Here is a 26,605-nt window from a genome sequence, read left to right on the forward strand (position 1 = left end):
TTCCAAACCTATACAACAAAAACACAAGGCATAAATGGTGTCTTGTTTGATGATGCCTTGTTCGGACAAAGATGAAACATGTTCTAAGTCAATCGGATTGTTTGATCACATTAGCAAATTTCATTTTTCACATTTTTATGAAACACAGCCCAAGTAAGCAGAAAAAATCAGGACGAGAATGGGACAAAATAATACATCACTTTTCTCCCATTTACGACCGCTTTCCAGGGCGCAAAAAAGTTTTAGTTTTGCCCTTTGTCTTTCCATAATTTCATTAAAGCCCAATTCACACGACACTTGTTCGCCCCAGTTTAACGCAAAACCGGGCCACACAGGGTCAAACTCTGTGCAATTTCCACGGCAAAATTGCTTTTCATCGTGTAAAGTGGGTCTGGGTTGAACCAAGGCTAGAATTCAGTGTTCCATATTTAAAATTATCCAAGGGCATGCGTGTCATATCTTCGGCTGTTGTGTTGCTGTGGGGGAGGTTTAACGAAATGGCGGCCTATCGAACAATTGCTGTTTTCGTGAGACTTTTCCAGTTGCTGTTTTCATGTTTAGACGCTATTTCGAGAATTAATCGTGACAAAAAGTGGAGGGCAGGAGTTTCTTGAAGAAAGGACAGGTTTTTCATTCGCTTGCAGAAAGATAATTGATATCCTGAAAATTTTGCATCTATCTTTTGAGCTGTTTTGATCTTTATTAATTTTTAAACTTATCAGAATGCGGCCTTTTTCGAAACCTTTGTCTGTCACTTTTTAAAACCATCTTTCCAAAGACGAGCCTTTTGCACATGTATCCGTCAAGATCACTATCTCGTCATCCCAGAGAGAGAAGGAATTTTTCAACCCGGTTTAAACTCGAGATGGCTCGCTTTACATGACAAAATTTAATCCGGTTTTGCATTAACCCGGGATAAAAAGTGCGATTTTCCTGTTAGCTCTAACTTTATGTGACGGCGGTTTTTCCCCAGAGCTCTGAACATCTTGACTGATCTAATGCTATATTCTCCACAGGATACTATTGTCTTTTACGCATTTTCATTGGCTTGCTGAAAATGCAAACAGACAATCTGATTGGCAGCAAACAGTTTTCATCTTTGCTCGATTAAGCCAAGTCTGGAAGGGAATCACATTCTTTCACACTATAACAAAACTAATTGTCTATGCAAAGGCTAAAAGCAAGTATTAGCTTACTTTTGCACCTATTAATTTTTTTCTACAAGTCCTACAAACGTGCCTTGGCATCATCGTAATTCTTTGCAAATTAATCATAGGAAAGTTTGCAGTTATGTTTGTTATAACCGTGAAATGTGCGATGTTTTCCTTAATCTTCAGCAAGTTTAATTATTAAAAAAACTATCAATTTTTTATGACTCGTGATGAACTTTGTATGCAAGTTTATTGTTGCTGACGCTACAGTCCTGATATAAAATCGCAAAAACGCCAAGGATTGCGTTTGAATTTTTTCTTTGATTTACAAATCTTATCTCCCTCACAAGCCGAACTACATCCCTTTGAAATCAACTATAAACATACAAGCTGAGTGGCAGCTCGAATATTTATGCAGCTTTCGACAAGAGCAGCTGGTTTATGGCTTAACATGGTAGTTATTTGGCAGCCAATGGACCAAGGCAAACCAATTCAGTAGACACGGTCTCTAATTTGCAAGCCTGAACAAAGGAGAACGGCGATTAAAGCTGGCAGCAAATAAAAGTTGCAGAGTGCACCCGAACATTTTCATAATGAATTGGGTGACAGTTTTAGCATTCACTTCGCTTACCTTTCTGCTAGAGAAATATGTCGAAAGTCGGAGTGGATACGTCAGTGAGGTCTATGAAAAGACAAAATTTTTATGCGACGTAGCCAAACGCAAATCGTTTAAGGCTCGAAGTGAGATTCAATGTATCCACAAATGTGCCAAAGAGACCATGTGTGAACTCATTAATTACAAGCCACACAAGGAGGAAGATGGAAACGGAAACAACTGCGAAATCTTCAATCTTCCTCACAATCATCTTTCTTGTACAATGTCAAGAAATGAGGCAAACTGGAAAGCGCTAGTGTTTTGGGTAAGATAATTTTCAGCCTTTACATTGACGATGTCTGCCATCATAACCTAATTTTCTGAATATTCCCATCGGTTCTCTTTCGCACTGCGTGTATGAGTAAGTTTACTTTCATACTAAATTTACTTTTCATTTACATATCATATTCTAAATGTTGTTTGCTTTCTGTACAATGAGCTTTTCCATCCTTGATACAGATATGCATGAAAACGCGAACATTTATTGATACCAACTTTCTTGCAAAATCGTTTCTAAACGGTTTAAAGGTTATTGAAAATTTGCTTCACAAGTTAATACCGAAGCATGCGTTATCTGTTTTAACAAAACAGCGTCCGATGCATAGTAGGTCAGAGCAATTGATATGATATGAATTCGAGACTTGAATTCGAGGGATATGAAGAGTTACTTTCACCAAGTAAAGAAACATATCAATCAATGGATTGTTTGCTGATTATCACATTAAGCTCTTTCTTAAATGTATCGAGCACTGTATGACAGAGGACAGACCGGCTCTGTAGCAAACTGTGCTTTTCTTTATGAATTTACAAATATATAAATATATATATTGATTGTATAGGGGACCTGTTCGCTTTTACAACGTGGTTTATGCTCCCGCATTCATAAATTTCTAGAATCATTGATGATTGATTGATGTTATCAATATATGATGATGGTCCCTGCAGGTAGCATGATTAATTGCCTGTTTTTGTACAAATGTTTTGAGAAGTTTATAGAAAGCCTGACTAATAAATATCTCTTTAGATAATCTTCCAATCCCCCTCCATTTATGCTGTCTGTAAGGTTTTGGTACTCTCCGGATTATACCATAAGAAATGCCTTAGTGATAATTCAATTTACGAAAAATTTTACTTGGCTTCATCACTCAAATGAAATACTCTTGGTATTTGAGCATAACATAATGCCCAATAAGCACGAAAGAAGAACTAGCCTTGGTCGTTAGATTTGCAGAAAAATGCATCTAGAAAAATAAACACGGCAATAAAGAGAGTCTTACCTTACTGCTTACATACTTTTGCTTGATTATAATAGCAAATAACACCACGTGCTTTGCGATATTAAGCTGAGACTTGTTGAAATGAAAATCAAACAAACTGGAATTGGAAACTGAATCACAAAGAGGAAGACTGAGTTTGGAATGAACGAAAGCATATCAGAGCCGAAAACAGGATCGTCTTCATGTTTAATACAAATATGATTTAAAATGCAAAAATGACAATTTGATGGCCATTTCTTTTGTTTCTTTGTTCTTACTGACCAATAGATTATTCGCATCATCATCATCATAAAAAAAGTTAAATTATCTAAATACATGAATCGTTGAAGAGCCACTCTTACATCAACTGACATTGTTTGAATGGTTCTTCTTACAAACATAATAAGCAACAATTTACAGCAGATTAAACAGTAGTAGCAACAATAGATATATTAAAAATACGAGAAGTGATAGTGTACAATCAAAAGCAATGAGTGAAAATCTATGCCTAGCAATGTAGTTTCGATTCATTTTTACAGGAGATTTTCCAATTTTTTGCGTTGTCTGAATATTTATCTTACAAAGGCTATTTAACAAGCTGTTTCTACTGTTATTTGTGTTGCTATGGAAATGCAATTACAAATTAAACAAGATGTGATTAGGATTAATTTTTTCTCCTGATAAATATTCTTTCCATAGAATAAAATTTCACTAAAATTCATTTCTCTCATTTAGAAATTCAAGGTGCGGCAAAATAAATTGTATCTTCTGAAAGTATAATCTAAATAAACAATTCTCAGGTCAAGGAAGCATTCACCCGAATGAAATATTTAAACAAAAGACAATAAATTAGTGTACAAGTATAAAGAAGACCGTTCTGTTAATACGAGGGAAAGGAATTGCGAAGGAGAAGGGAAGCGTCTCTCCACTTTACTCTGGCACCCAGGGTACACTTGTGTAGAAGTTGATAATGTTTCATTGCTATAAGTCTATTTCATACGTCAAATTTAGGCTATATCTTATATATATTTAGTCTAACCAATGCAGGTGAAATTTTTCAATTTCATTTGTTTTGCCTTGCTAATATTTTTGAAAAACCAAAGTCACTACTGCTAACTGAGAATGCTACGAAATTAGTTGAAGAAATTATGCCACATTAGCACTTACAATTACAAGAATCATTGTCCTTTTTTATCATTAAGGGTGGCACCAATTTATGGCAATGATTTCCTATTTGGATACTGGTTACAAAATTTCTGTCTGTTGTAAATAATTCATAGTATTTTCTAGCTTTAAATCATTTATGCAGTGTAGGTAAACTATAACAGCTAGCTATTTTAGTCTCAAATTCTGTTTGCTTCATCTGAGCTACATGACAAAGAACACTGAAATAAGGAACAATGAAAAATGCACAAAGCAGCTCAGTAAGTTATTAGAGGCGAAATTGGCATCAAAATGTTCTGCTTGATTATAATTGGCTAACGAGAAGAAAACATGGAACAGAAATTACTACAAAGTTTTGATTTGCTGTATCAGATTCTAGCTGACTCAAATCACTGTATAATTATGTATAATTATTTGTAATAAAAAGCTTTCTTTTAGGATGCAAAAAATTGCCTTTTCACACAGCGGCATTTTTGTTTTCCCTGCAAATGTCAAGGAAACTGCACCACTCAAGGCCTTTCCACCTGCTCGTGCGATTGTAAGTTATGCTCTTTTCCCTTCAATATTCGTAAATCAGCAAAACATGAAACTTAATTTGTAATGTACAAATTAATATTAATGGGTTCTTGCAAACCTAAATTTATTTATAGAAAACGTATATCACAAGATTATTACGATTGTCAAAGTTTTTGACATTAGTCTTTCGTTTTAGTGGTCCAATTGCCAAATTTGTTGGTTACATTTGAAAGCAGGCAGGGAACGGTGATGTTTGAAAGAGGAGTCGATAAAAATAGTCACAGCTCTGTATTGCTGGTTGGCAGTGCTAGTATTGTGCCAAGTATCAGGAGAGGGGGAAACATTCTTGATTTGCCAAACAAATATTCAAGAGCTGTCATTGGAGACTTTCATGGTATCCGCTTGAAGTACGTATAAGTTTAACAGAAACTCTTTTTTGGCGGGGAAATTATTAGCTGGCCATATTTCCCCCCTTTTCCCCTTAATGGTACTGCAACAAAGAGATATTTATTTTTCTTTCCTTAGCGTTACTTATTCATTTACCAACGCCCCTGGTTTCACTGGCCCTAGAGCGCTAAAAAACACCTGAATGTCTTAAACAAAGTAAAAAGGGGGAAAAGCCACATGAATGTTATTATGCATAGCTTGCTGGTCAATGCTTATAAAAGACACGTGCACAATGATACATGAGAGAATCTGCAAATTAAATGACTGGAACACGTATGAAATGCTTATTTTCGTTTGTTGAGCATTGTTGCATTCTTTCTGGATGTGAGCCTATCTGTGTCAAAACTGTGTGTTTTTTGTAGCAATCCGAGGAATACAGACTTCACTGTCTCACTTTGGCTCAAAGTAAATGATGTAGTAAACTCTGATTGTACTGTTATCGCTTCTGGAAGAAGCAATGTTGACACTGGCCTAAATATAATTCTAAAAGACATGGCTAAAGTCATATCCGCTGAGATTATTGCTTACGATCGATACGTTAGTTTGAGTCACGTGGTTGGTACAAGCCTCGAGGTATGGACCCATCTGGCGCTTCTTCATATAGATAGCACTTCAGGTAGATATATTCAGTCATTTTCGCAGTTTTTTATTCAAAACCCAAGAATTTTGTGTTTTAGTTTAAATAATGTTTATGGAAATAAGAAATCTTCAGTTTAGTGTGGTACAGACAATTTTGCGGAAAGATATTTAGTCCTGGAAAGTTTAGGTTTAATTGCAGCAAATAAAATCATTTGGCCTCATCCAGACTTAGTTTGGAGTCAACAACGGAGCCTATCACTTACACTTGCTGTTCTGCTATAAAAGATTTCAAAAAATTAGTCGAAGTAGTAAAGAATATTTGAAAGATAAGGAATTAATAACTATTCGAAATATCTAAGGTGGAATTGTAAGAGCCTGAAAAAGTTTGTCTGTAAAGAGAAAAATTCTTTTAAAAAAGAGCCTACAGTCAAATTCAATTTTAAAACTTTGTATTGATAAAAGAGAGGGAGATTATACATGGATGCATTTATAAAGAATGGATTGGCAGCGAAAATTTTGAACTCGTGGCTCTATCCCTATACCTTTTTAGAATGTATTTAGCATTTAACAGTTACCTTTTTCAGGTACTGCTGTAAAACTGTTCATCAACGGAATTCTAGTAGAGTCAACAAACAGTCTTAATTCAAACAATGCCAAGACGGGCCAATTTGGAACATTAGAAATGGGAACGCATAGTGGAAATCTGTTCCCTGTTACTGGAGATGGCTGTGGGATCCAATTGGATGACCTAGCAGTATGGTACTCCGTGTTATCTGATGAGCAGCTTCTGCAGTTAGTGAGCCGTGGTGGTAAATAAATTATTGCATCTATTTCATTTGTAATCACCAGTCCTCTTCCTAAACCTCACGCTTACTATATATAATATATAATTGCAGTTATGCAGTCCCGACATGAAGGTTTCATGTTGTTTCTGCTTCTGCAGCTCTGCACACTACTTCTGATAATCTTCTCCATTCTTTGCGGTCCTTTGCTGTGGATCGTATCTTTTCAAAATCTCCATTGTTCTTTATGTTTGGTAGTGGAAAAGACCTTTCCATTGCTCTTGCTCTGGTGATATCTTTATTTAACGTTGTCACGAGAGTTTCTCTAGGTCTGCCTCTAAATCTCATTTTCTTCACAGCCGGTGTATCGTCGGACAAACGTGTAATATGTGACCAAACAGCCGCCATCTACCCTTGAGGATGTCAATTGAAATTGTTCCTTCTTCGCATCTTTTGTACAAGTTCTGATTGGAGATCTTGTTAGGATACTTTTTTCCTATTAGCTGTCTCAGTTGCTGTCTGTGAAAAGCATCTAGACCTTTCGTATCTTTTTGTGTCAGTCCCCAAGTAGAACTGTTTTACATCAAAACTGGTTTTACAAGTTTTCTGTTAAACTTGAGGCGAAGTTTTTCGCTGACGTGGTCTTTTCTGATCCAGATGTGATTTAATCTATTCATGGATGCTATCGACAACTGTTTTCTTCTTTGCATATCTTCCGTAACACCTAACAGAGAGCCAAGCTTTTCAACTGTCCTCCGTCGCTGTGTGTCTGTCTCCTCGAAAAATTTCTGTTTGCTCTGTTTTGCTGTTGTTTACTTTCAAATTATCTCTAAGCAGAATTTCTCCAATCTTTTCTCTGACATCTACATGTTCTTCTATAAATTATTTCTAGTTATTATTTTTGTTGTGTTTAACATCCTAGTTGTAAAGTTATGTACATTTAGCTAATCGATATATCATATCTACATCCTCAAACATCCGCAAATGTCATGATACCACTCTTTGACAATCTGTTTCGATTCCCATATCCCTATAGTTTGTTTTCGTATGAAATACTAGCAGAATGGTTTGTCAAAAAGAAGCAAACTTCATGTTTACGATATTTTGCTTATAAAAAATTATTTGGTGATTTTAAATTTTCTGCCAATAGATGAATGCTGAATCCAACTACTTGATGACAAGAGATTTGCATAAAAGTATCGTGAAAGAAGAGATTCAAGAAATCTGTGTTCCAGCCTTGAACTGGATTTTGTTTGTTTTTAAAAAAACGACTTGAGATTTAGTTGCATGAAAGCAAACGCTAACGATATTCAGACAACCTTAAGAATTCGCACAAATGCATCCATTTGAAGGATTGATTTGTTTTGCATTCACCTAAGATACCACCTAGAATATATCAACATATTCCGAAGAAAGGCTAATTTGCACATTTGCAACAGTATTTGCACATTGCCCACGAGAACGGGTATGCTTGGACAAGAGTAGCTCCAATTGAACAAGGGGAGCTATTTATATTCGAACAAATGCCTCCTCGACATATAACTACCTGGTCTTGATGTCGGGTGCTTTTTACCCCTCCGTGCATACTGGAAACTTGTAAACCCATCGAGGCAATTACTAGTAAGGTATTCTATACACATTGTGTGTCAAAGCGTTTGAAAAATTGATCCAAACCTAGATTATAAGTGTATGAAACTTATACAACCATTCTTAGTAGCTTTTCAATTAACAAACTTCCCTTGAATTCGGTGCAACAATTAAAACCAATGTTAAAATTTAGAAATCCGGTACTAAACATTCAGATTCTGTGAAAGAAGGTCTAGTATGGCTTTTTTTCTGGTACTGCCTTAGAGAATTCTGTGACATTACCCAATATGGTACTCATAGCCCCTTGGATTGCGCCATTAAGGACCACTGTGGGGAGCATATTGTCGATTCTTAGACCCTATTTAGAGTAGATCGGATCCGAATCGGATCAAAAAGAACATGGAAAGGCCTTGCGTTTACACCGGGAATGGTGCGTCCGTATACTTTTTGATCCGATCTTTTCCAGGTCTCTTGTTAACAGAGACTTCGTCAGAATTATTTCGTAATAACTTCGTCAGCCTATAGAAAAAAAGGTTCTTTTTATAAGTTTATGCATACTGTAGAATCTCTTGACATCTTTTGGAAGCCTATTCAAAGACTCAACTATTCAAATGCTAAAAACTTCAGTTATCGCTGATATGAAGGAAAGTTTTGCTCAGTTTGAAGCAGAATTTGAAAAAGCGCATATTGTTCTCATCCAAGTTATAAAAACTGTAGCATCTATGAAAAAGAATAGATGTTTTCGAAAATAATAACCTTATCCAAGCGAAAGTTTAAATGTTGAGTTGAATTGATTCCGATGGATTTAAGCAGTTCTGCAGAGCGGTAAAGAAGGAATGAGACAGGATTTTCAAAGTTATCTTTTGTCAAATTAAAAAAAGAGTAAAATGTAAAAACCGTCATAAAAATGTTATAATAAAATCTGTAAAACTGATTAAGCATGTGTTGCAATAGATCCAATTTGTACCTAATCTCTTTCTTTCTTGACTAACATTTCTTAGAAACGTTCAGACAAGTAATCTTGTTTTCTTCGCTTTTCTTATGCTTGCATATCAGGATTTAAATCGATAAAGTTCGCGTTTTGAAAGATTTCAGCTCCGCTTCTGAAAAGATAAATTGAAAGAGATTCCAGATTAATATTTCTCTGTTTTAAAAACCTTATTACTTTATCTCACTGCACTTCGATGGCAATTGAAATTACTTATATGCGGTCTCATATATCAAGTCTACAAATGGCAATACAAAAATCAGTGGTCAGAAATCTCTCTCGAAATTTTAAAGAAAAGTACGACCAATTGTGAAGCTTCGCAAGCCCGAGTGCAGAGCCTGGTCATGGCAAAAAAATCCAGGCTTGCATTTCACGTATAGGTTCACGACTCTAGGGGAATTTCCTATTTCTTATATTCCATTTAGTTGGTATGGACATGTCGACTTTAATAAAGAAGGTCTTATAAAGATGCAGTAGCGCTGCAAGTGTTACCCACCTCTCCTATAACTTAAAAGGTAGCGGGTTGTATAACTTTTAGAGAGAAGTTATTATTAAAGCAAACAAAGGAAAGTACATCATCAAAAAGAAGGAGACCAGAAAATACGGGTGCAACGTTTTTGGAAATATTACTTAGATACAATTCTAAGCCTGAAGAATTTCTAGCAGACAAATAACATAGTCCTGTAGAATACTTTTCGATAACCAACAAAGAAGAATACTTTTCTGATTTAACAATATACCGTGAGACATCATTATCGGTTTCATAGTTCACATTAAAACCCGAAGCCTATGCTCACAATTGCGCATAGCTTATTCAAAGAGAAATTGGCTGCGGGGGTGAACCATTTTTATATAAAGGGGATGACAATAGCCTTAAAACAATCAAAAGTTACTGGAGCAGTAGGGGCAATTGCCCCCTAGTTAGTATGTTAATAGAGGCCCTTGAATTTCAAAACCCCTTCACACATCCTAAGCACTTTCTACCCGAAGATACCTTGCCAGGAACTCTCGTCATTTAATCTATTTCAAATGCTTGTACTTTAATATCTAAAGTTCAGTTAAGTTTAAATCATAAGGCTGGATTAAATAGAACCAATTGTAAAGGGAAAATATCTCTTTGTATAAGAAAATATTGAAATTATGGGAAAACGAATTCTCAGATTTAGAAAGAGAAATTGCTGTTTATCTGATTTATGCAAATCTACTCACGTTTCATTTCTATGATTTCCGACTTAGCAATCTGCACTTTTGCCAATGATTTTTCAAGAGTAAAACGATAGATGCATCTGAATACAAATCCAAAAATGAATAGAGCACAAGCAGCAACACCTAGAGCAGTAATCAATGGGGATGTAACGGTCGAGGATGCAAAAATATTGCCAGAACGAGCAGTTTCTTGAACTCGTGTGCTTACCTAAAATAAACAGACAAACCAAATAAAGTTTTATATTTATGAATAATCAACATGAATCAGAAGTTTAGGACAATATCATGTAGTAAAAAGAAGGTTTTAGTGTGGAAACCTAAATGGCTCCATCTTGAGATAAAATTATCTAAAGCAGACATCCAAGCAATAAGCGTTATAAATATGCTAACCTACCTTTTCAGGCAGGGTTTCAACTGCATCACTCAAAAAACGACTTTCTGCATCTGCATTAGCCTTGAAAAAGCTGCCCAAAAATACAGACCATTTCTCATAGGAATTTCCTGAAAACATTAGGCCAATTTCAGTGTCAGATTTTGGGATATCTGTTCTCATAGCCAATTTCAGTCCTGAATTCTGGAACTTCCTCCATGTAAAATTGAAAACAAATCTGTCCAAGACGATTCCTATGGATTATTAGAAATTATTTGAAGCTTGTGCTCATGAAACAACATACTGTGTTATCAAGTAAGGATATGCATATAGCTTTCTGCCTTGCAGCACAGAAGTAAAGGAACGATTAAAGCTAGCAGTAAAAACTTTAAACCTTAATCTAGTTGATTTCCCTTTATTACAGAGCAAAGCAAACAAACCGTTGATATGTAAAAGATGGTAATGCTTTATTTGGACCTAATAGTATGTTAAGATAGCATCTATCAAAATCCTATTTTATAGTTTACAAAGTGTATGAAAAAACATTGTATATTTTTATTATCATCTATTTGAATTATTGCATATAATTAATATATTCATCTTTATCTTTGATAACTCATCTTTAAATCTTTTGTTTTCGAAAATAGAATGTGACACATGCATAAACAACTTTGATATCGAAAATAATTGGCACCTTGGATTATCGGGCCTAAATGGATTTTATCGTACAGGGTCTGGATTAGGTTTTTTTCTTAATTTCATATCACTGTCTTTTAAACAAAAAAAAGTGGTCTTCCCTATACGGGCTTCCCTGACATCATACCAAATCATCAGAAAAGAGTCATCCTATTTTTCAGCTCAGCAAATTTGCGATCTCTGAGCATTTATCGCAAGACTTTTGTCTTCGTAGTTGAAAATTGAAAATAAATGCTTCATAGAATATCTAATGGGCATGAACAAATTTCTTAAAGATGGATTTTCACAGATATACGTCTGAACTAAAGACACTTGGTGTCTAGTCTACTGATAGAGACTCAGCCTTTGTCGTACCAAAATGTAATACAAAATTTAATCATAAAAAGCTTACCATTCAATCGCCGCGTCTCTAAGTCATGAATCATTTGTGTATCGTTCATGTAAGCTGAAGAAAAAGCAGGTTTTACTGTCTATTCAAAATATGAAATATTTCGAAATTTCCCAAAGTTTTCATATTTCCAATTAATTGTACTTGGTCGGAATTAGGCTTTAGTTTGCTGCGTTCAAACGACTCAATTATTGGCATCCTAAGGGATTTCACCGTAGCCTGTTGTGTTTTCTACTTCATACACCAATTTCAGAGCCTTCAGCCATTCATATTAATTGATAGCATAAAGCAGTATTTTAACAAAGCTAAGTTTACAATTGAACAGTAATTTCATGGAAATAGCTTGTCATTCTTGACCTGCTGAAACTATGCGGAGTCTGAATCTACATACAAATGCATGAATATACATTTTGTCAGATAATTTCCATTTTCTTTTCTCCAAGTGATTTTATCCACAAAAAACTAATTTTATGTTTAAAACTGCCTTTGATACAGGAAATATATTTGTGTCACTCACATATCGGGATTCCTCCTTCTTTATGCACAACATTTTCTTCATATCCCAGTGAATTCATGAGTGGTATTCCCACCTGAAATGCGCATATATAATCAGATATCAGATAGGAAGTAGAACAGTTCTCAAGAAACATGCTTGTGGTATATCCTGGCTATATCGCTCGTGTGTTATGGTGGCTCATCATTTATGCTCAGAAGGCTATTAGTAGCTCTTGGCGGAGTTCAAAGATGTCAAGTTTTAGCATAAGATGGATGACTATAGCCCCACCCATCCCTTCCCCCCGCCCCTCCTGCTCCGCGGTGCCTGTAGTCAGAAATCGTTATATTTATAAGTTTTGTATAAACGATTGCTTCCAAACTCAGAGTCTACTAAGAGGTTCAGACAGCCTTCAAAAAAATTTATTTTAAAATGAATTGACGGTACCTTTAGGCCAGTCAAGTCTTGTTTTTCCTGAATCATGGCCGATGTCAATGATGAAGAGAGCGATGCTGTAAACATTCCGGATATTGCAATTCCCAGAGTTATCCAGAATACGGAAAAAAGTCTTGCAAGGTAAGACTTTGGTGTTTTATCTCCGTACCTAATGTAAGGAAGTTGCTCGTACTTAAGATATTTTGTTTGTTTATGGCCAAAAGCAATGTTAGTAGATTATAATAATTTTTGGAACATATTAGGTACAGAAATATTATTACTTTTAAGTTACGTATTACTTAGAAGTTTAATACTAGAGGGCAAAAAGCCACAAACCACGTAAATTGAGTGGAAAAGCCGCAATTCGCAGCTATACACCATTCAAAATTGCAAAATCGCAACCTGCCAAAAAATCAGTAACCCGCAAACCAATATAATATTCCCTTTAATTTTTATTCATATGAAACAATATTCAAGATTTTAAATCATGATTCACGAAATTGTAATTCACGATATTCTTACCCTACTGTTGTCATGGATACATATGCCCACCATCCTCCTTCCAGTATACCTGTCACAAAACCGCGGGGAAATTCTTCTGTGTTTTTTCTCATCTCCTACAAATCCAAGATTTTATCGAGTATTCTTATTCCAACAGATGTTATTCAAGACATGCTTAAAACTATCATTTCAACAGAAAATGGCTTTAATAAATTTACCAGAGAACATGGCATTGCTACGGTTGACAAAAAGCCCAAAGACAGTCTCAGCTCTGAAATGTCCTCCATGACCACTGCCATAATATCATCGACTCGGGAGTTTGTTTGTAATAATTAAAAGTACGAAGAAAGCCAACAGTAAATAGATAGATAACTTTTACAGAAAAAAAAAATTTGTTTGGGAAAATGAAGTAACCTCTACAGAAAAAGCATCTGCATAAAATGTCTTACCAGTAGCCAGATGACAATGCCTCCCTGAAAAGTCAATAGCATCAGAACGACAAACAAAGGCCATGTACTTAAGATCGAATTCAAAAGCGCAGACATTGCAATTTTTGTCTGGTCATCAAGTTGAATGTAAACAACTCCAGGGTTGTTCATCAGCTTCATAAAGGGCTTTCCAAATATTTCATTTTCGTTCTTTACTGCAAGAACTGGCATAAGTATTGAATAAAAGCTTTCGTTGTTGAAGAAATTCGAAAAATCGCTCCAAAAGTCCACTCCGTGCAAATATGTCACATGTGTGCAATTGTTGCAACAAGATTGCAGAGCCAGAGAAAGAATAGCTAAATTAGGATGGAAAGATGAAATTAGAATTCTGTTCCCAAAATTTAAAGACTCACCAGAGAAAAAACTACATGCCTTATCGATTTAAACGATACAGTTTAATTTGCCTTTTTGCTTTCTTTTAGTTGTCCTTTACGTATACTTCTTTAACATAATTTTCTTCACAGTTTTTCTAACACCATCTCATTTTCTCGTCAAATACTTGAAGTTTTCTTGCCTTACAAATAGCAGGGTTTCTAGGCCATATAGGCCAAAGTCTTGCGTTGTTGATATGCAGCACTGTTTACTTATAGATAATAAGTTAACTTGTAGTAATATTCTTCAGTAGTAAAAAAAATAAAAAGGAAAGTTTTCCACACCCTGCATTGCTGCTTATTCTTTTAACTTTTCAAGCCAAAATTGTTTGCATTTCATTGTTACCTGGAAGGATCCCACCAATGTTGCCATTTTCAAGTCTATGTATATAAGGCGGTGTCTCGTAATATATAACTTTCAGCCTTTCGTTACAAATTGGTGGCTGTTGAAATACACTGTATTCACAGGTTTCTTCGATGTTAACAAATCTTTTCAGCTGAAGTTTCAGGTCATATCTGTAAAAGAATTTTAGAATTAATGATTTGTAAAACCTGAATTTTGCATGATGATTTGTGATTACGTGTTTCAAACAGAAAATAGCAGATACAAATTTCGGTAGATTTGGTTTGAAATTGATGTTGAACCAGGATTAATGATATTCATAATACCTTATTGTGCATTTTTCCATCTTTGTGGCATTGCTTGAATCTAATAAAAACACCAAGAGCAAAATCAACTTAGAGGCCATCATTGATTTAGGTGATGATCCGTCTCCATGAAATTGTCATAAGTAGTATTGAATTGAATATCTAAGACCATAGGATATCCTTGATGTATTCAAATCAACAACTCGCTTATTTACTTCGATTACTGGTGTTTTTATTATATAACATCCCTCAAATGGCCAAAACAATGAAAGGGAATAATTTATTATATTAGCCGCTTACCTGCGAATCCTTAACTGGCTCCAGTAAAACATTGCTCACTATCGCTGATGTATGTAAATTTGATAATAGTTTATGTAGGTAAATAAAGTGTTAGCTGTAAATATTAGTTAATTCTTTGTTCGAAAGCCTGTACATCCTAAAAAGCATTTGTTCATAGCATTGAATGGATAATGTGGAAGTCACGTCAGAAAGAACTGGCAAAGAAGCTCGATACTTTACTCGCAGTTTTCCCAAGAGATGACTCTGATATTCAAGAAAAAGCAAAATAATTAATAATTAAAACAGGCAGAGATACTATAGGTAAAATAAAGGTTTTGAATTCCTAAGGATTATTATTATATAAATCACGAAGACAAATAAAAGAGGACTGGGTACGAGTGGCACCTCATGAAATGGGTCCCGTCTGTGTCATGCTCAGCATATTCGATCAAGGCCATTGCACAAAAGGTTATAGCAGGGATAGCCCTAACCCTAACGAAAGGGCGGGAAAAAAATCAAACATTTTGAGACACCACTAAAGCTTTTCGTATGATAGTCTTCAATGTATTAAACGTGAGAACATGGATCAAAAATATACACCCGGTTATGGATACTTAGATAAAGTGACTGATCAGAACAACGTCTTGACATCATGTCTAACCGGGACTGTTGGAAATTATTAATCAAAGGATTCAAATAACTGAATTTGTATCATGTCTTTGTAATTACCATAAGCTTATTAGGTGCTACATATTCACGCGATTCAAAAAGTGCAAGGGAATTTAGTGCGAAAGTGGATACCGAAATCGTTGGATGGTCTCGTCAAAAAGCAGTTGTAGATTACTGATGTTTAGCGATGCAATGTAAAGACTTTCTAGGCTGATTTCTATATTCTGTATTTCTATACGAACACAGTGTTATACATATATCTGCAGTATCAACTGATCTGCTACATCTGTTTTGCACCCTCTTCCAGAATTATAAAACCTAAATAGTCACATATTTTTCTCTCTGAGTAAAGATTTTGCCAGGGTAGAGTAATTTTGTCTGAAGTGTTTGTCTGAAGTTTTATGCAAACCAAACAATCATGGTTTATCAAAAACTTTCGCAGTTCTGGCATTTTTTCAAAATTCAATTACAGATTAAGATTCAATTCAATTGCTTCGATTACTGAAGTTTCTTAATTGTTCATTTTCTGATTTCTTATAGCATCTCTTTTCTTATAGCGAGTTTCTAATAAGAAAATAAGTGCATAACCAGAGCCAGGAAAATATCACGGCCCTACGGCCATTGGCCGGAAGAAGGCAGTAGAAAAAAAATCGAGGAAGGTGACCAAAAATTGAAAAAAAACTTGACGAATTTTAAGAAATTTTATTGCTTTTTGGTTTCTCAAAATACATTCTATTTTTATCATCAGACAAAAAGCTAATAATTACACTATAGGCATTAACTATTTATAATTTATATGTTTAAATTGTGACACACTTTCTTTATTAATTGAAATAAGCATGTAACTTTACATCTGCTTACAAACAATCTACAAATTTTTGAATGTTGTGGAAAGGACGAGTACCCCTAATCTCCTATGCCCATTTTAAACCCATTGAAAATAAGAAAGGTGTTATAGTAAGATTTTCTGGGCCGGAGGGAGGGCCGAGGGCGACAAATTTTCTGTACTTTGTTTAGCTAATGAGTGTATAACTTGACTTCGTAGTCTTATAAGCCTTTTTCATGTAACAATTTTCAAAGAGCCTGGGGTCAAGGAAGTAAATTGTGATGACTAGACAGAAAACAGCAAAAACATTTGGCTTTGAGAATCGAGAGATCGACAAGCAGAGAGAATCAAGCAGAAAATACTTTATTCGACATTTACATCTCCCATAGCACAAGAGACAAGGAGACAACATGGGAAGCTCAGAAAGCAAGAATTTTGAGGAGGAAATTCCGTGGAAAGATCCGATTTCGGTGCTAATTGTTGGCGCTGGAATGCGTGGCCAGGTTTATGCAACGTATGCCAAAGACTTTCCAACCAGGATGAAGGTTGTCGGCGTAGCAGAACCAAAAAGGTATCGACGAGAAATGATGCGAAATTTGTATAAGATTGAGGAAAATTTCGTATTCGAAGATTGGCAGCCAGTAAGTATTAATTTCATTATTGAATGACAGTTTATTGTATTTTCTTGTCTCACACTGCCAATGGGCCTATTTACATGCAGGGAACGACAGTTTTCGACAATATTTTGCGCATGCAGTCATTCCACGCATCATTCATTCATTTTTATTTGTTTTTTTATGCACCACAGGGTTTACTTTAACGTACAGTGATTACCAATTTGTGCAGTGATAAATCGTAATTGTGCAATGATAAACTCATATTTTGTGCACTGGTAAAACTAAAAATAGAGGTTTGGTAGCAACTACCAGTAGACACTTATAAAAGCTTATAAAAGAGTATTACAATATTAAAAACGAAAATATAACCGTAACAATGATCATAATACGTATATGAAATCTCTATAAATATTATCGAATTCAGTACCTAGAAGCTATCTAGCTTGTTTTTTCTTCATCTTCTTCTGTGAGCTCTTTGTTCTAAAAAAACTTGTTTAAACCTAGACCACTTTTCATCGTTGGAATCTCTTGTAAAGCTTGAGCGAGAGCTGGTGTAATTCGATAATTTCACATGCATGCAGTCATAAAATTTTCAAAGGCAACAACAAGATTTTTGAAAATTTTGAAAATGTGCAGTGGTTAAAATTCCTTAAAAAAAACCCTGATGCACCACAACAGATAGACCCCATAAGAACAACAGTAGCTCCAGGGCTCTTATTATCATGTACAGCTATGATGACATAAGTACAGGTAATCTTATCATCATAGCTCAGTTTTTGTATTTTTGCAGTGGTCGATATAGCTTAAAAATAAAAGGAAACAAAGAATGTATTTGCATTTTTCATTTTCATTACTCTTCCTTTATAAATTTCCTATTATTTCCCACCCAAACGGTTATCTTAAAGCTTTTATCCAACTTGCGTCAGCTATTTGAATTTAAGTTTGCTATAAAAAGTTCACAGCGGTGCAACCATTTTGTGAAGGGTGGTGCAATACTTTTGCTCACCAAGTGTAGTTATATAGAAATAAAGTTATATATAGAAATAGAGCTCTCCTTTCACCAACCAATTCATTTTGCTAAAAATTTTGATTATTTCAGGCAGCCGAAAGAGAGAAGTTTGCTGATGCTGTGGTAATTGCAACTATGGACTACCTTCACAAAGATCCATGCATAGCATTTGCCAAGAAAGGTTACCACATTTTGCTTGAAAAACCAATGGCCCTAAACCTGAGTGACTGTGAACAGATAGTAAAGGTTTGCAAAGAACAGGGTATCATACTTGCGGTTGGGCATGTTTTGAGATACAGACCACACTATTTGAAAGTAAACGATATTTTGGAGAGTGGAAAGATTGGTATGTAGCTATAACTATACAAGAATCACAATTTCATGAATTTCTGGATGTTTTTGCAAAGAACATGATTATTCTCATGCATCTTCATTAACTCTGAATGAATGGATATGTTGCACAAAGTGTCCTAAATTAGTACCTGAGTTAGTCTATGCCCACACTTGTTTTGAAATAAGGAAATAGGAATGTGTTGAAAAGTAGATTGATAGAGGGACACAGGTCAAAAGGGATAATTTTTGTTCTAAAAAGACTTCCAAAGGATGATTTACAATAAAAAGGAGCTTTTTTAAGTTGCTTTTTTCTACTTAGCATCCAAAGGTACTTTTTAGAACACTGAGAAGCTTATGCTTATTGAGCAGTGTCCTGGTACTTCCTCTCCATGTGACCACACCTTGTGATTCCTATGCCTGGAATTATAGAGAGCTGGCGACTCTCCTTACTCTGGGTGAAAGTTTGGTCATGCCAGTGGCTTGGACAGCAGACCCTTGGGTCTGTAGTCAGCGCCTGAGCCATCCTCGCATAGTTAAAAAGGGAGACCCCAGAAAACAGGGTTACATATTTGCAATGCTAAAAAGGTTTCTTTTCTGTGTTCCTATAATATAAATTTATGTTTATTATTGCACCTTTTTATTTATTATATGACTTTAATTTTCAATTATCAGCTTTTACTCACAATTATAATTTTATAAATAAGCTGAATCATTTTTCACTTTTAGGTGATATTGTCAGTATCCAGCATATGGAACCAGTTGGTTGGTACCATTTTGCTCATTCTTATGTCAGAGGAAACTGGAGACGGCAAGAAGACTCAGGATTCTCATTGTTAGCTAAGTGTTGCCATGACATTGACCTGATTAATTCATTTATGAAAGATGCAAGGTGTGTTGCAGTGTCTTCATTTGGTGCACTAAACCACTTTACAAAGAGTCAAAAACCCAACGGAGCTGGAGAAAGATGTCTTGATTGTGCTGTTGAAACAAACTGCCCTTATTCTGCAGTGAAAATATACCTAGAACCTACCAAACATGGAGTCCCAAATGGGTTCTGCTTTTCAGTTGCTGATAAACCTACACCTGAGACAATTGAAGAAAATCTAAGAAAAGGACCATATGGAAGATGTGTTTACGAATGTGATAATGATGTCATCTCAAATCAAGTGGTTAATATGATGTTTGAAGGAGGCAAAACAGTAAGCATGTCAATGGTTGCTTTTACAGAGAAGCTTTGTGTAAGGCAAACTAAAATATTTGGAACAAAAGGAGAATTAATCTGTGATGAAGACTCTCCAATAACTGTGTACGACTTTACAACAAGAAAGAAAGAGACCTTTGAATGTGACACAATGCCCTCTGAAACAACAACCATGAGTGGACATGGTTTTGCAGATTACCATCTCATGCATGCCTTTGTTAAATCAGTAACTTTCAATGATCCAAGTTTTATTCTATCAAGTCCTGATGAGTGTTTAGAAAGTCACAGGCTTGTGTTTCTATCTGAACAATCACGTGTTGAGAACAGGGTAATTAATATTCAGAAATCATTTTAAGCAAGTTTAAAGCATGTTTAAAGCAACTTTGATTATCTGTTTTTCTTCTGTTTGAAGCAAGATTTTGTATGACTAGTTACTGTGTTTTTAGAAACATATTCAGAAAAAGAGAATTTAGAAAATGAAATGGCCTAATCAGAGGTATCATTTGGGAGGGAATAGGGCAAATGTCCCCGAGCACCATCTTGTCAGAAATTTTGTGTTGTTTGCATGAAACACAAGTATAATTTTGGTGCTATTTTGAGGATAACTGCACAAGAGATCATAGTGTGAATTTCTGTTTTTATTTACAGTCACACAATATTTTATCAGATAAACACTCACTTGAGGACTTTAGATCAACATTACCTTTTCTAACTCCTTAACAAGCCACACCAAAGTAGGACACACCCTAGTCAGAACATATATGCAGTTAGGTCTGTCCCCTCTACTGAACTGAGGCCATAAGCTCTTGTTCAAGAATTTAGGACAAGTGTTAACAAATTTGATTTTTTGACTCACAAATTGCCTGTCAGTATTCTTCCTTTACACTCTGTTCTGATTCCCTTGCTTAATTGGCTTCACGTGAACTTTCCCTCTTTTCTGATATATTGATTGATTAACTGGGCTTGATTGCCGAATAACTAAGAGATTAAAACTGAGTTTTTACACCTATTTCTTTGCTGATGATGACAAGAGATCCTTGGGGAAATGTTCTGTTTTTAAATAGAACATTTGAACAACCATTCACATTGCTATCTTACTGACATGTTGAAGGATTATTACTGTTTACCTCAATTAATGATAAGACTTAACACTGGAAGGTCATTGTAAAAGTGAAAATTAGGGAATAACTGGCTGTTTCTTTCTTATGAAGATCATCACTTTTATGCTATGTTTATTATCATCTTTTCAAAGCAACTGTGCATCCTTGGCATTTCAATATCTACAATTCCCTTCATTGGCGAATTTGTTATTTCATAGACAGCAAGAACAAAATATAAAAATGGCAGTTGTTGACAATGGAGAAAAAATAAGAAAGCTGTAAAATACTGTAAAAGCTGTATTAGGCTACCCACCCCACCCCACTTTCTCAGAGACACTAGGATCAATTGATAACCCCTGGGACATCTTCTAAACAAATTTTGACTCACTTCTACAATGCACAAGTAAACCATGGGCTGTACTTAATGTTGGGAAACCAGCATTTTAGCGCAGTATGTCGCAAATTGCTATATAACTGTATCGTTGATGTGCAGTTGCTGAAGTAACTATTTATTTGTGTCAGTGTTTGTAGCAACATGACTCTTGGATGTTTAAGGAATATACAGTTACTATGTTTTACCTTGGGAGTTGTTCACTTTGATCATATGAATTATGAAACGAATTATTGAAGAGAAAGTTATGTTTAAAAATGAGCAAATGTGTTTGCTACATTTATGTTGTATTTATTGGAAATCATCTCTTCAATTTATAAAATAAGTGGTCTGATATATAAACTCGTGAAATTTAATGCACATAATCTTATCATCATCAAGGGACCCACGCGATGCACATGCTTTCCATTTCTGTTTGACATCAGGGGCTAAAGGGGGAAGTAATAGAGAGGAGGGGCTTATTTTTAATTTTTGCTTGAAAGGGGAGGCTTGATAGAGAGATTTAGGAGATTTAAAAGAGATTTAGGTTAAAAAAAGGGGGGGGGCTTAATAGAGCTTTTACTGTAATACAACATAAATATATATATACATATGATTTATTACAACTTTTGACACATATATGTGTCAAAAGTTGTAAGTGTAAATTTTGCTTGCTTCTTTTATTACTACAAAGGTTTGCCTGTTGGCTGATATTGTACAGTTTATGAAAATTGTTCTTTGTAATACAAATACAACTTTGATTCAAAGGAGGCCACAACTTTAACATGCAGATTTTCTCTAAAAGCATCTTGATTGCAAACAACATTGAAAAGAGCTTAAGTTGACCAATAAATTCATTCTTTATCTCATGCAGAATACAAAATACTTCACATCTTGATTATTTCACCTTGTGTAGAGCGCTTGGGATTAATTGGCTTTCGCCTGCCAGCCATGGTAGGTTCTTCATCACTTCCATTATTTGTATGCACTTGTATTTCACTATTTCCACGAACGAAAGTGTTTCCATACATAAAATGGTTTGGGTATGCCCCTTGCATATGACTCGGACTATAACTTACAACAGAATTTTGAGAGCCAAATCGTGTTCTAAAGATCAGGTTTTGAATTTCCAGTTTTAATGCTTCTTTTGCCTCACCTTCTTCAATCTTCCCAAGAGATTTAAGAATAACTGTTGCAAATAATTCATCATCTGATCTAGAAGAAAATTCCTTTCCAGTTCTTGTTCTTTTTTCTGTTGATTCATCTGCATTATCAGTGCACTGGGTGTTCATTTCTAAGTCCATGATATTTGCATGCCTCTCCACTTTTCTTTTTGAAGCTCTGAATCTTGGGATTTGTGTTTTACTATCATCAGATTCATCTTCAAGCAAGATAGAGCAAATTAGGTTGCTTTTAAATTTCAAGAATTGATCATCAATTTGACAATGGTAAGGCTTCAGTGTACCTGTCCCCTAGGATACCAATTGTAATACTATCCCTGTATGGTTTTGAATGGATGCTCACATACTGAAAGGTACTTTAGTGTATTAGTCTATTTCTTTATTTTACAATACAACCACACTCTTTTTATAGAACATTTTTATTAAAACATGAGTCTCAAAAGTGGTCAAAAGCTGAGAGAAAATTATGAACAAGCTGAGGGTAAGGTACTGTTTTTTAACCAACTTTGTTTACAAACGTCTTTCAGTTTTGGATTCTGTTTCAATTGGATGTGCTGCAACTCAGTTGAAAGAAGTCTGTTTGAAAAATGAGGTAGTTTTTCACCTTCCAAGGGTACATTGTCCGAGAAATTTCAAACTTGTTCTATAAGTAAATAATTGCTTGCTCCAATTTTATTACCATTGCTGAATTATCTAAAGTAGGCAAAAATTCTTTGGCCTGATCACCCAAATTTGGCCTGCTTGGACCATAATAATTTAAGAACAAATAAAGAACAATCCAGCCACAAAGTTTTGAGAAAATAAATAACAGTCACCTCACCTCAGTTTACAGGCTATTTATAAAAAGATTGTATAGTTGACACGGCTGGATCCAGGATTTCAGCATTGGGAAGTATTCCCTCCGCCGGATTCAACGCTACCATGGTGGTGATGTTTTGAAGTTTTTAAATCTCCCGCGCTTTATAGAAAAATGTAATAGAGATTTATATCATATTTTGGAATGTGATCTTCCTTACCTTTATCGAAATCTTCCAGTATTTCAGGGGACTGGCAATCATCTTCCAAAACATATGTAGTTTTGTTTTCTGCAGGCTTTTGCGTCATGTGGTCTTGCAGAAATTGAAGGGGAGTCCAAAACTGCCACCTGCTTTTAAAGGGAGACGTCTTTGTTGGGTCGTTCTCCCAAGCAATTTTCTTTCGCTGCTGAGAGCCGTAGTATGTTCGTAAACTGACCATTTTAAGCTGAATTTCATGGAATGACATATTCAAATCTTCGCAGATCTCGATCATTGAATCCCGTCGCTTGTTTTTACTGAAATACCATTCATGTTTCGTGTCGTACAACGCAGGTCTTTCGCCCCATAGCAAGATAAGTCGGCGGATAACATCGTCTGTCCATTTGTTGCATTCGAGTTTGACTTTTTCTGAACTCGTATCCTCGTTCGTTCTGGTCGGTACTCTGAATGGATCTGCATTTATGAACGTGTTTGCTGTTTGTCCTTCTTCCATTTTTCGACAATATTCTCAAATTTACCAACCAGCGAATTTCACAGCAATTCGACGACATTGATCCCAACTTGAACGCAAGGTTGAGAAAAACACCTGGCAATCATTGTTCAACTCGCAGTCAACGCCAATGAGGAAATCCCTATTGTGAAATCTTTTTGTTCTTTTGTACTGCCCTCTTGTTATTGGGTTGTCTTGACATCATTGAACGGTGAAAAATTGTAAGGCTCACTGAGGGCTAGGGAGAAATTTACTAGAAAATTGCAGCACACTCCGCTTCTAGTCACACCAAATGTGACTCTAAACGGAGTCGGGCTTTCAAACCACAGATATTCTATAGAGTCTAAGTTGTGAACAATTTTTTTGCGGTACAGAATTTGAAAATGGCTTTGAAAAAAGCAAACACTTTACGACATACTAAAAGCTTTTTCGTCTGACACTCCTCAGAGCATAAAACGTCAGAATAAGGTTCCGAAAGAACACGATGGAAAATATATACCCAGTTGTGGATCGAAATAGGCCAATCAGAAAAACGCAAGCACAAGACCGGTATGGTTGACCAATCAGTGCCGCGAGCCTAAAGAAAAATAATCTAATTTCTTGTCGGGAAATTCTAGGCCTGGCCGGAGCCCCCTAAATTAAACCTGAATTTCTGAAATTGTCTTTCTATAAACATATTTCTGGTGAAATCACCCATTTCATGGAGGGCGGCCACTCTGAGTGTAGTCTTGTTTATCTGGCAATTTTTTAAGTTGAATATTGTCTCACGACCCTTTTAAACTTGACTTGTGGCAGAGAGGAACAGAGAGACACGACTTCTTTCGTCAGCACACTGCAACCAAACAGCAACATGCTTCTAACAAAAAGCCCTACTCTAAAAACAAGGGATGTAGTGGTAAGGGGCTCAGGGGGCGCAGCCCCCCTTGCTAAAATTTTCGAAAATAGTAGGCAAGCTCAGCCGCCCCTCTCATTGTTTGTGCTTGGATACGGCCAATCATCGTATAACGCAAATTTGTGAAGAATTGTTACTTCACCAAAACTTGACGACTAAACCAGAAAAGGAAAAGAGAAGCAACTGACATATTTGAAGGCGCTGCAAGCTTTAATATGCATGAAAATGTACACAAAGTTTGACAAATACAGTTGGAAAATTCTTGAATGATTTCTTACTGACTACGTTTAGTTGCAGTTTTGTAGAGACAGTTGTTTTTTTGTTGCATTTAGAAATGCCTGATTCAACCACCGGTTGCTATTGTTTGACTCTATCTTGTCTATTTTTAATATTTCATGCACTACACTCTTTTTTATAGAACAATAAGAACAATTCAATTTTTTTTTCAACTCTGGATGTTCTTATCTTTTGGATAATTTTAGGCTCTGGTGTTTTTAAAGCTGTATTTATTTCAAAATTGATTTTTCTATATCTGCAAACTATGAATATTCTCCAAGTCCAATGAATAACAGTTCTGCATGACATTTGTAGTAGCACTGTTCATTAACTGATAAAATCACCTCTCTTTTGTTAACACAGCAGGAAATTTTTCAATTCAAAATACAACCAATGGGTCATTATTGTTGAACAAAAAATTCTTCCTTATCGATGCCATAAATATTTTAGATGCATTTCTTGCCATTCTTAGAAGGCCATATCTCAAAATTTTTCTCCTTAGCAAAATTTTACTGAACTCCTGAGCAATATAAACATTTTGCCTTCTCACTTGCAACAAAGTACCACCCCCCGCCCTACTCTTTCCATAGTATCGAAGCTCTCATCTCAGCTGCCGCTCGCACACGGTCAATGTACCTGGCTGCTCAACCAATGTTCGGAAAAACGTCAAACCTCACCATGTTCAAATTGCAATAATTACATGACAAGAGTAACTTAGAAATTTGATGGAGCCCCCCTTGTTAATATTTTACGACTACATCCCTGCTAAAAAATACTACAGCGAGTTTAAAGATAAAATCATATTACCAAGTATTAATAACAACCAATCAGCTAGAGACACGTAAGACCATAAAAGTATCCTTTAAGCTTAATAAAAGAAGCATTAACAATCAACAGCTAATGAGTGTCCCGGAATCAAAGTCATTGCCAAATAATTCTTCGATAGTCACACGTCTTCAACTGCTAAACACAATAGACCTTGTTCAAATCGAGGGGCAATTCACTCTTGTAAATAGCGTACGAGATTCTCCCTAAAACAAAAGGATTTCTTGGGATTTTCCGATTAAACAATAGGATTTCCACCAAAGGTGTACGAGATTTTCTGGGAGTGATTTGCCCTTCGGTTCAAATAAGCAGAAAGTTTTAGAATATAACGAAAAGCTAGAAAGGAAATTAACATGATGCATATTATGTTGAAATGTTTGTCCTGCATAAAGGTTCGTCTTATTGTTACATCATTTTATATAAACAACTTTCATTATGCTTTGGTACGAATTTAAATTGGCTATGAAAAAATAGGCTGCGGAATTATTTTTCTAAAGACTTTTTATAAAAAATAAGGCTGTAAACATAATAGCCCTGTGATAATTTGTATTCAAGGCAGGGCTAAAATACGCAGGGATCTGAACCATTTCGAAGAATTGTAAATGGAAATTATTTATTGTTTAATGAATTAGTGCAGATCCAACAAAAAGTTCATACTCTGGCAGGGGTTTTTATAGAATGGAAAGAATTTCGTGATTTTAACGAAATCAAATGTTTATTAATGCTATCTTTTCCGTAGACATTTAAACTAAAGGAACATGCCCGATATTTCTACAACAGTTGAACTTTGAAATTTTAGG

General features: G+C 35.4%; 4 protein-coding genes across 6 annotated transcripts; 2 read left to right on the forward strand and 2 right to left on the reverse strand.

The window, feature by feature from the left end:
• Nucleotides 1-914: 914 nt before the first annotated feature.
• LOC135691360 (uncharacterized) lies at nt 915-8,999 on the forward strand. Its single transcript, XM_065209202.2, has 6 exons — nt 915-2,071; nt 4,665-4,764; nt 4,939-5,149; nt 5,552-5,805; nt 6,353-6,577; nt 7,701-8,999. The coding sequence occupies exons 1-6, from the start codon at nt 1,745-1,747 to the stop codon at nt 7,709-7,711; spliced, it is 1,128 nt and encodes a 375-aa protein (XP_065065274.2). The 5' UTR covers nt 915-1,744; the 3' UTR covers nt 7,712-8,999.
• Nucleotides 7,823-15,595, reverse strand: LOC135691358 (uncharacterized). Of its 3 annotated transcripts, none has more exons than XM_065209199.2 (10): nt 15,022-15,595; nt 14,420-14,589; nt 13,664-13,998; nt 13,236-13,330; nt 12,726-12,882; nt 12,303-12,375; nt 11,789-11,842; nt 10,726-10,955; nt 10,335-10,539; nt 7,823-9,240 (listed from the first exon to the last, which is right to left on the reverse strand). In XM_065209199.2, exons 1-10 carry the CDS (start codon nt 15,051-15,053, stop codon nt 9,197-9,199), a joined length of 1,395 nt encoding a protein of 464 aa, XP_065065271.2. In that variant the 5' UTR covers nt 15,054-15,595; the 3' UTR covers nt 7,823-9,196. The 3 variants fall into 3 exon arrangements, with proteins under 3 accessions (XP_065065271.2, XP_065065272.2, XP_065065270.2); XM_065209200.2 differs by lacking the exon at nt 15,022-15,595 and adding an exon at nt 14,743-14,999 and having other exon boundaries at nt 14,359-14,589; XM_065209198.2 differs by lacking the exon at nt 15,022-15,595 and adding an exon at nt 14,743-14,998.
• Nucleotides 15,596-16,643: 1,048 nt separating this feature from the next.
• Nucleotides 16,644-21,425, forward strand: LOC135691359 (uncharacterized). The gene is made up of 3 exons (XM_065209201.2): nt 16,644-17,136; nt 18,212-18,467; nt 19,181-21,425. Exons 1-3 carry the CDS (start codon nt 16,906-16,908, stop codon nt 20,008-20,010), a joined length of 1,317 nt encoding a protein of 438 aa, XP_065065273.2. The 5' UTR covers nt 16,644-16,905; the 3' UTR covers nt 20,011-21,425.
• On the reverse strand, nt 20,264-26,534 carry LOC135691363 (uncharacterized). The gene is made up of 2 exons (XM_065209204.2): nt 23,323-26,534; nt 20,264-22,506 (listed from the first exon to the last, which is right to left on the reverse strand). The coding sequence occupies exons 1-2, from the start codon at nt 23,813-23,815 to the stop codon at nt 22,013-22,015; spliced, it is 987 nt and encodes a 328-aa protein (XP_065065276.1). The 5' UTR covers nt 23,816-26,534; the 3' UTR covers nt 20,264-22,012.
• Nucleotides 26,535-26,605: the final 71 nt, after the last annotated feature.

Source organism: Rhopilema esculentum, chromosome 4 (assembly GCF_057945365.1).
Source record: "Rhopilema esculentum isolate cy_ngs chromosome 4, ASM5794536v1, whole genome shotgun sequence".
NCBI classification, from domain to species: Eukaryota; Metazoa; Cnidaria; class Scyphozoa; order Rhizostomeae; family Rhizostomatidae; genus Rhopilema; species Rhopilema esculentum.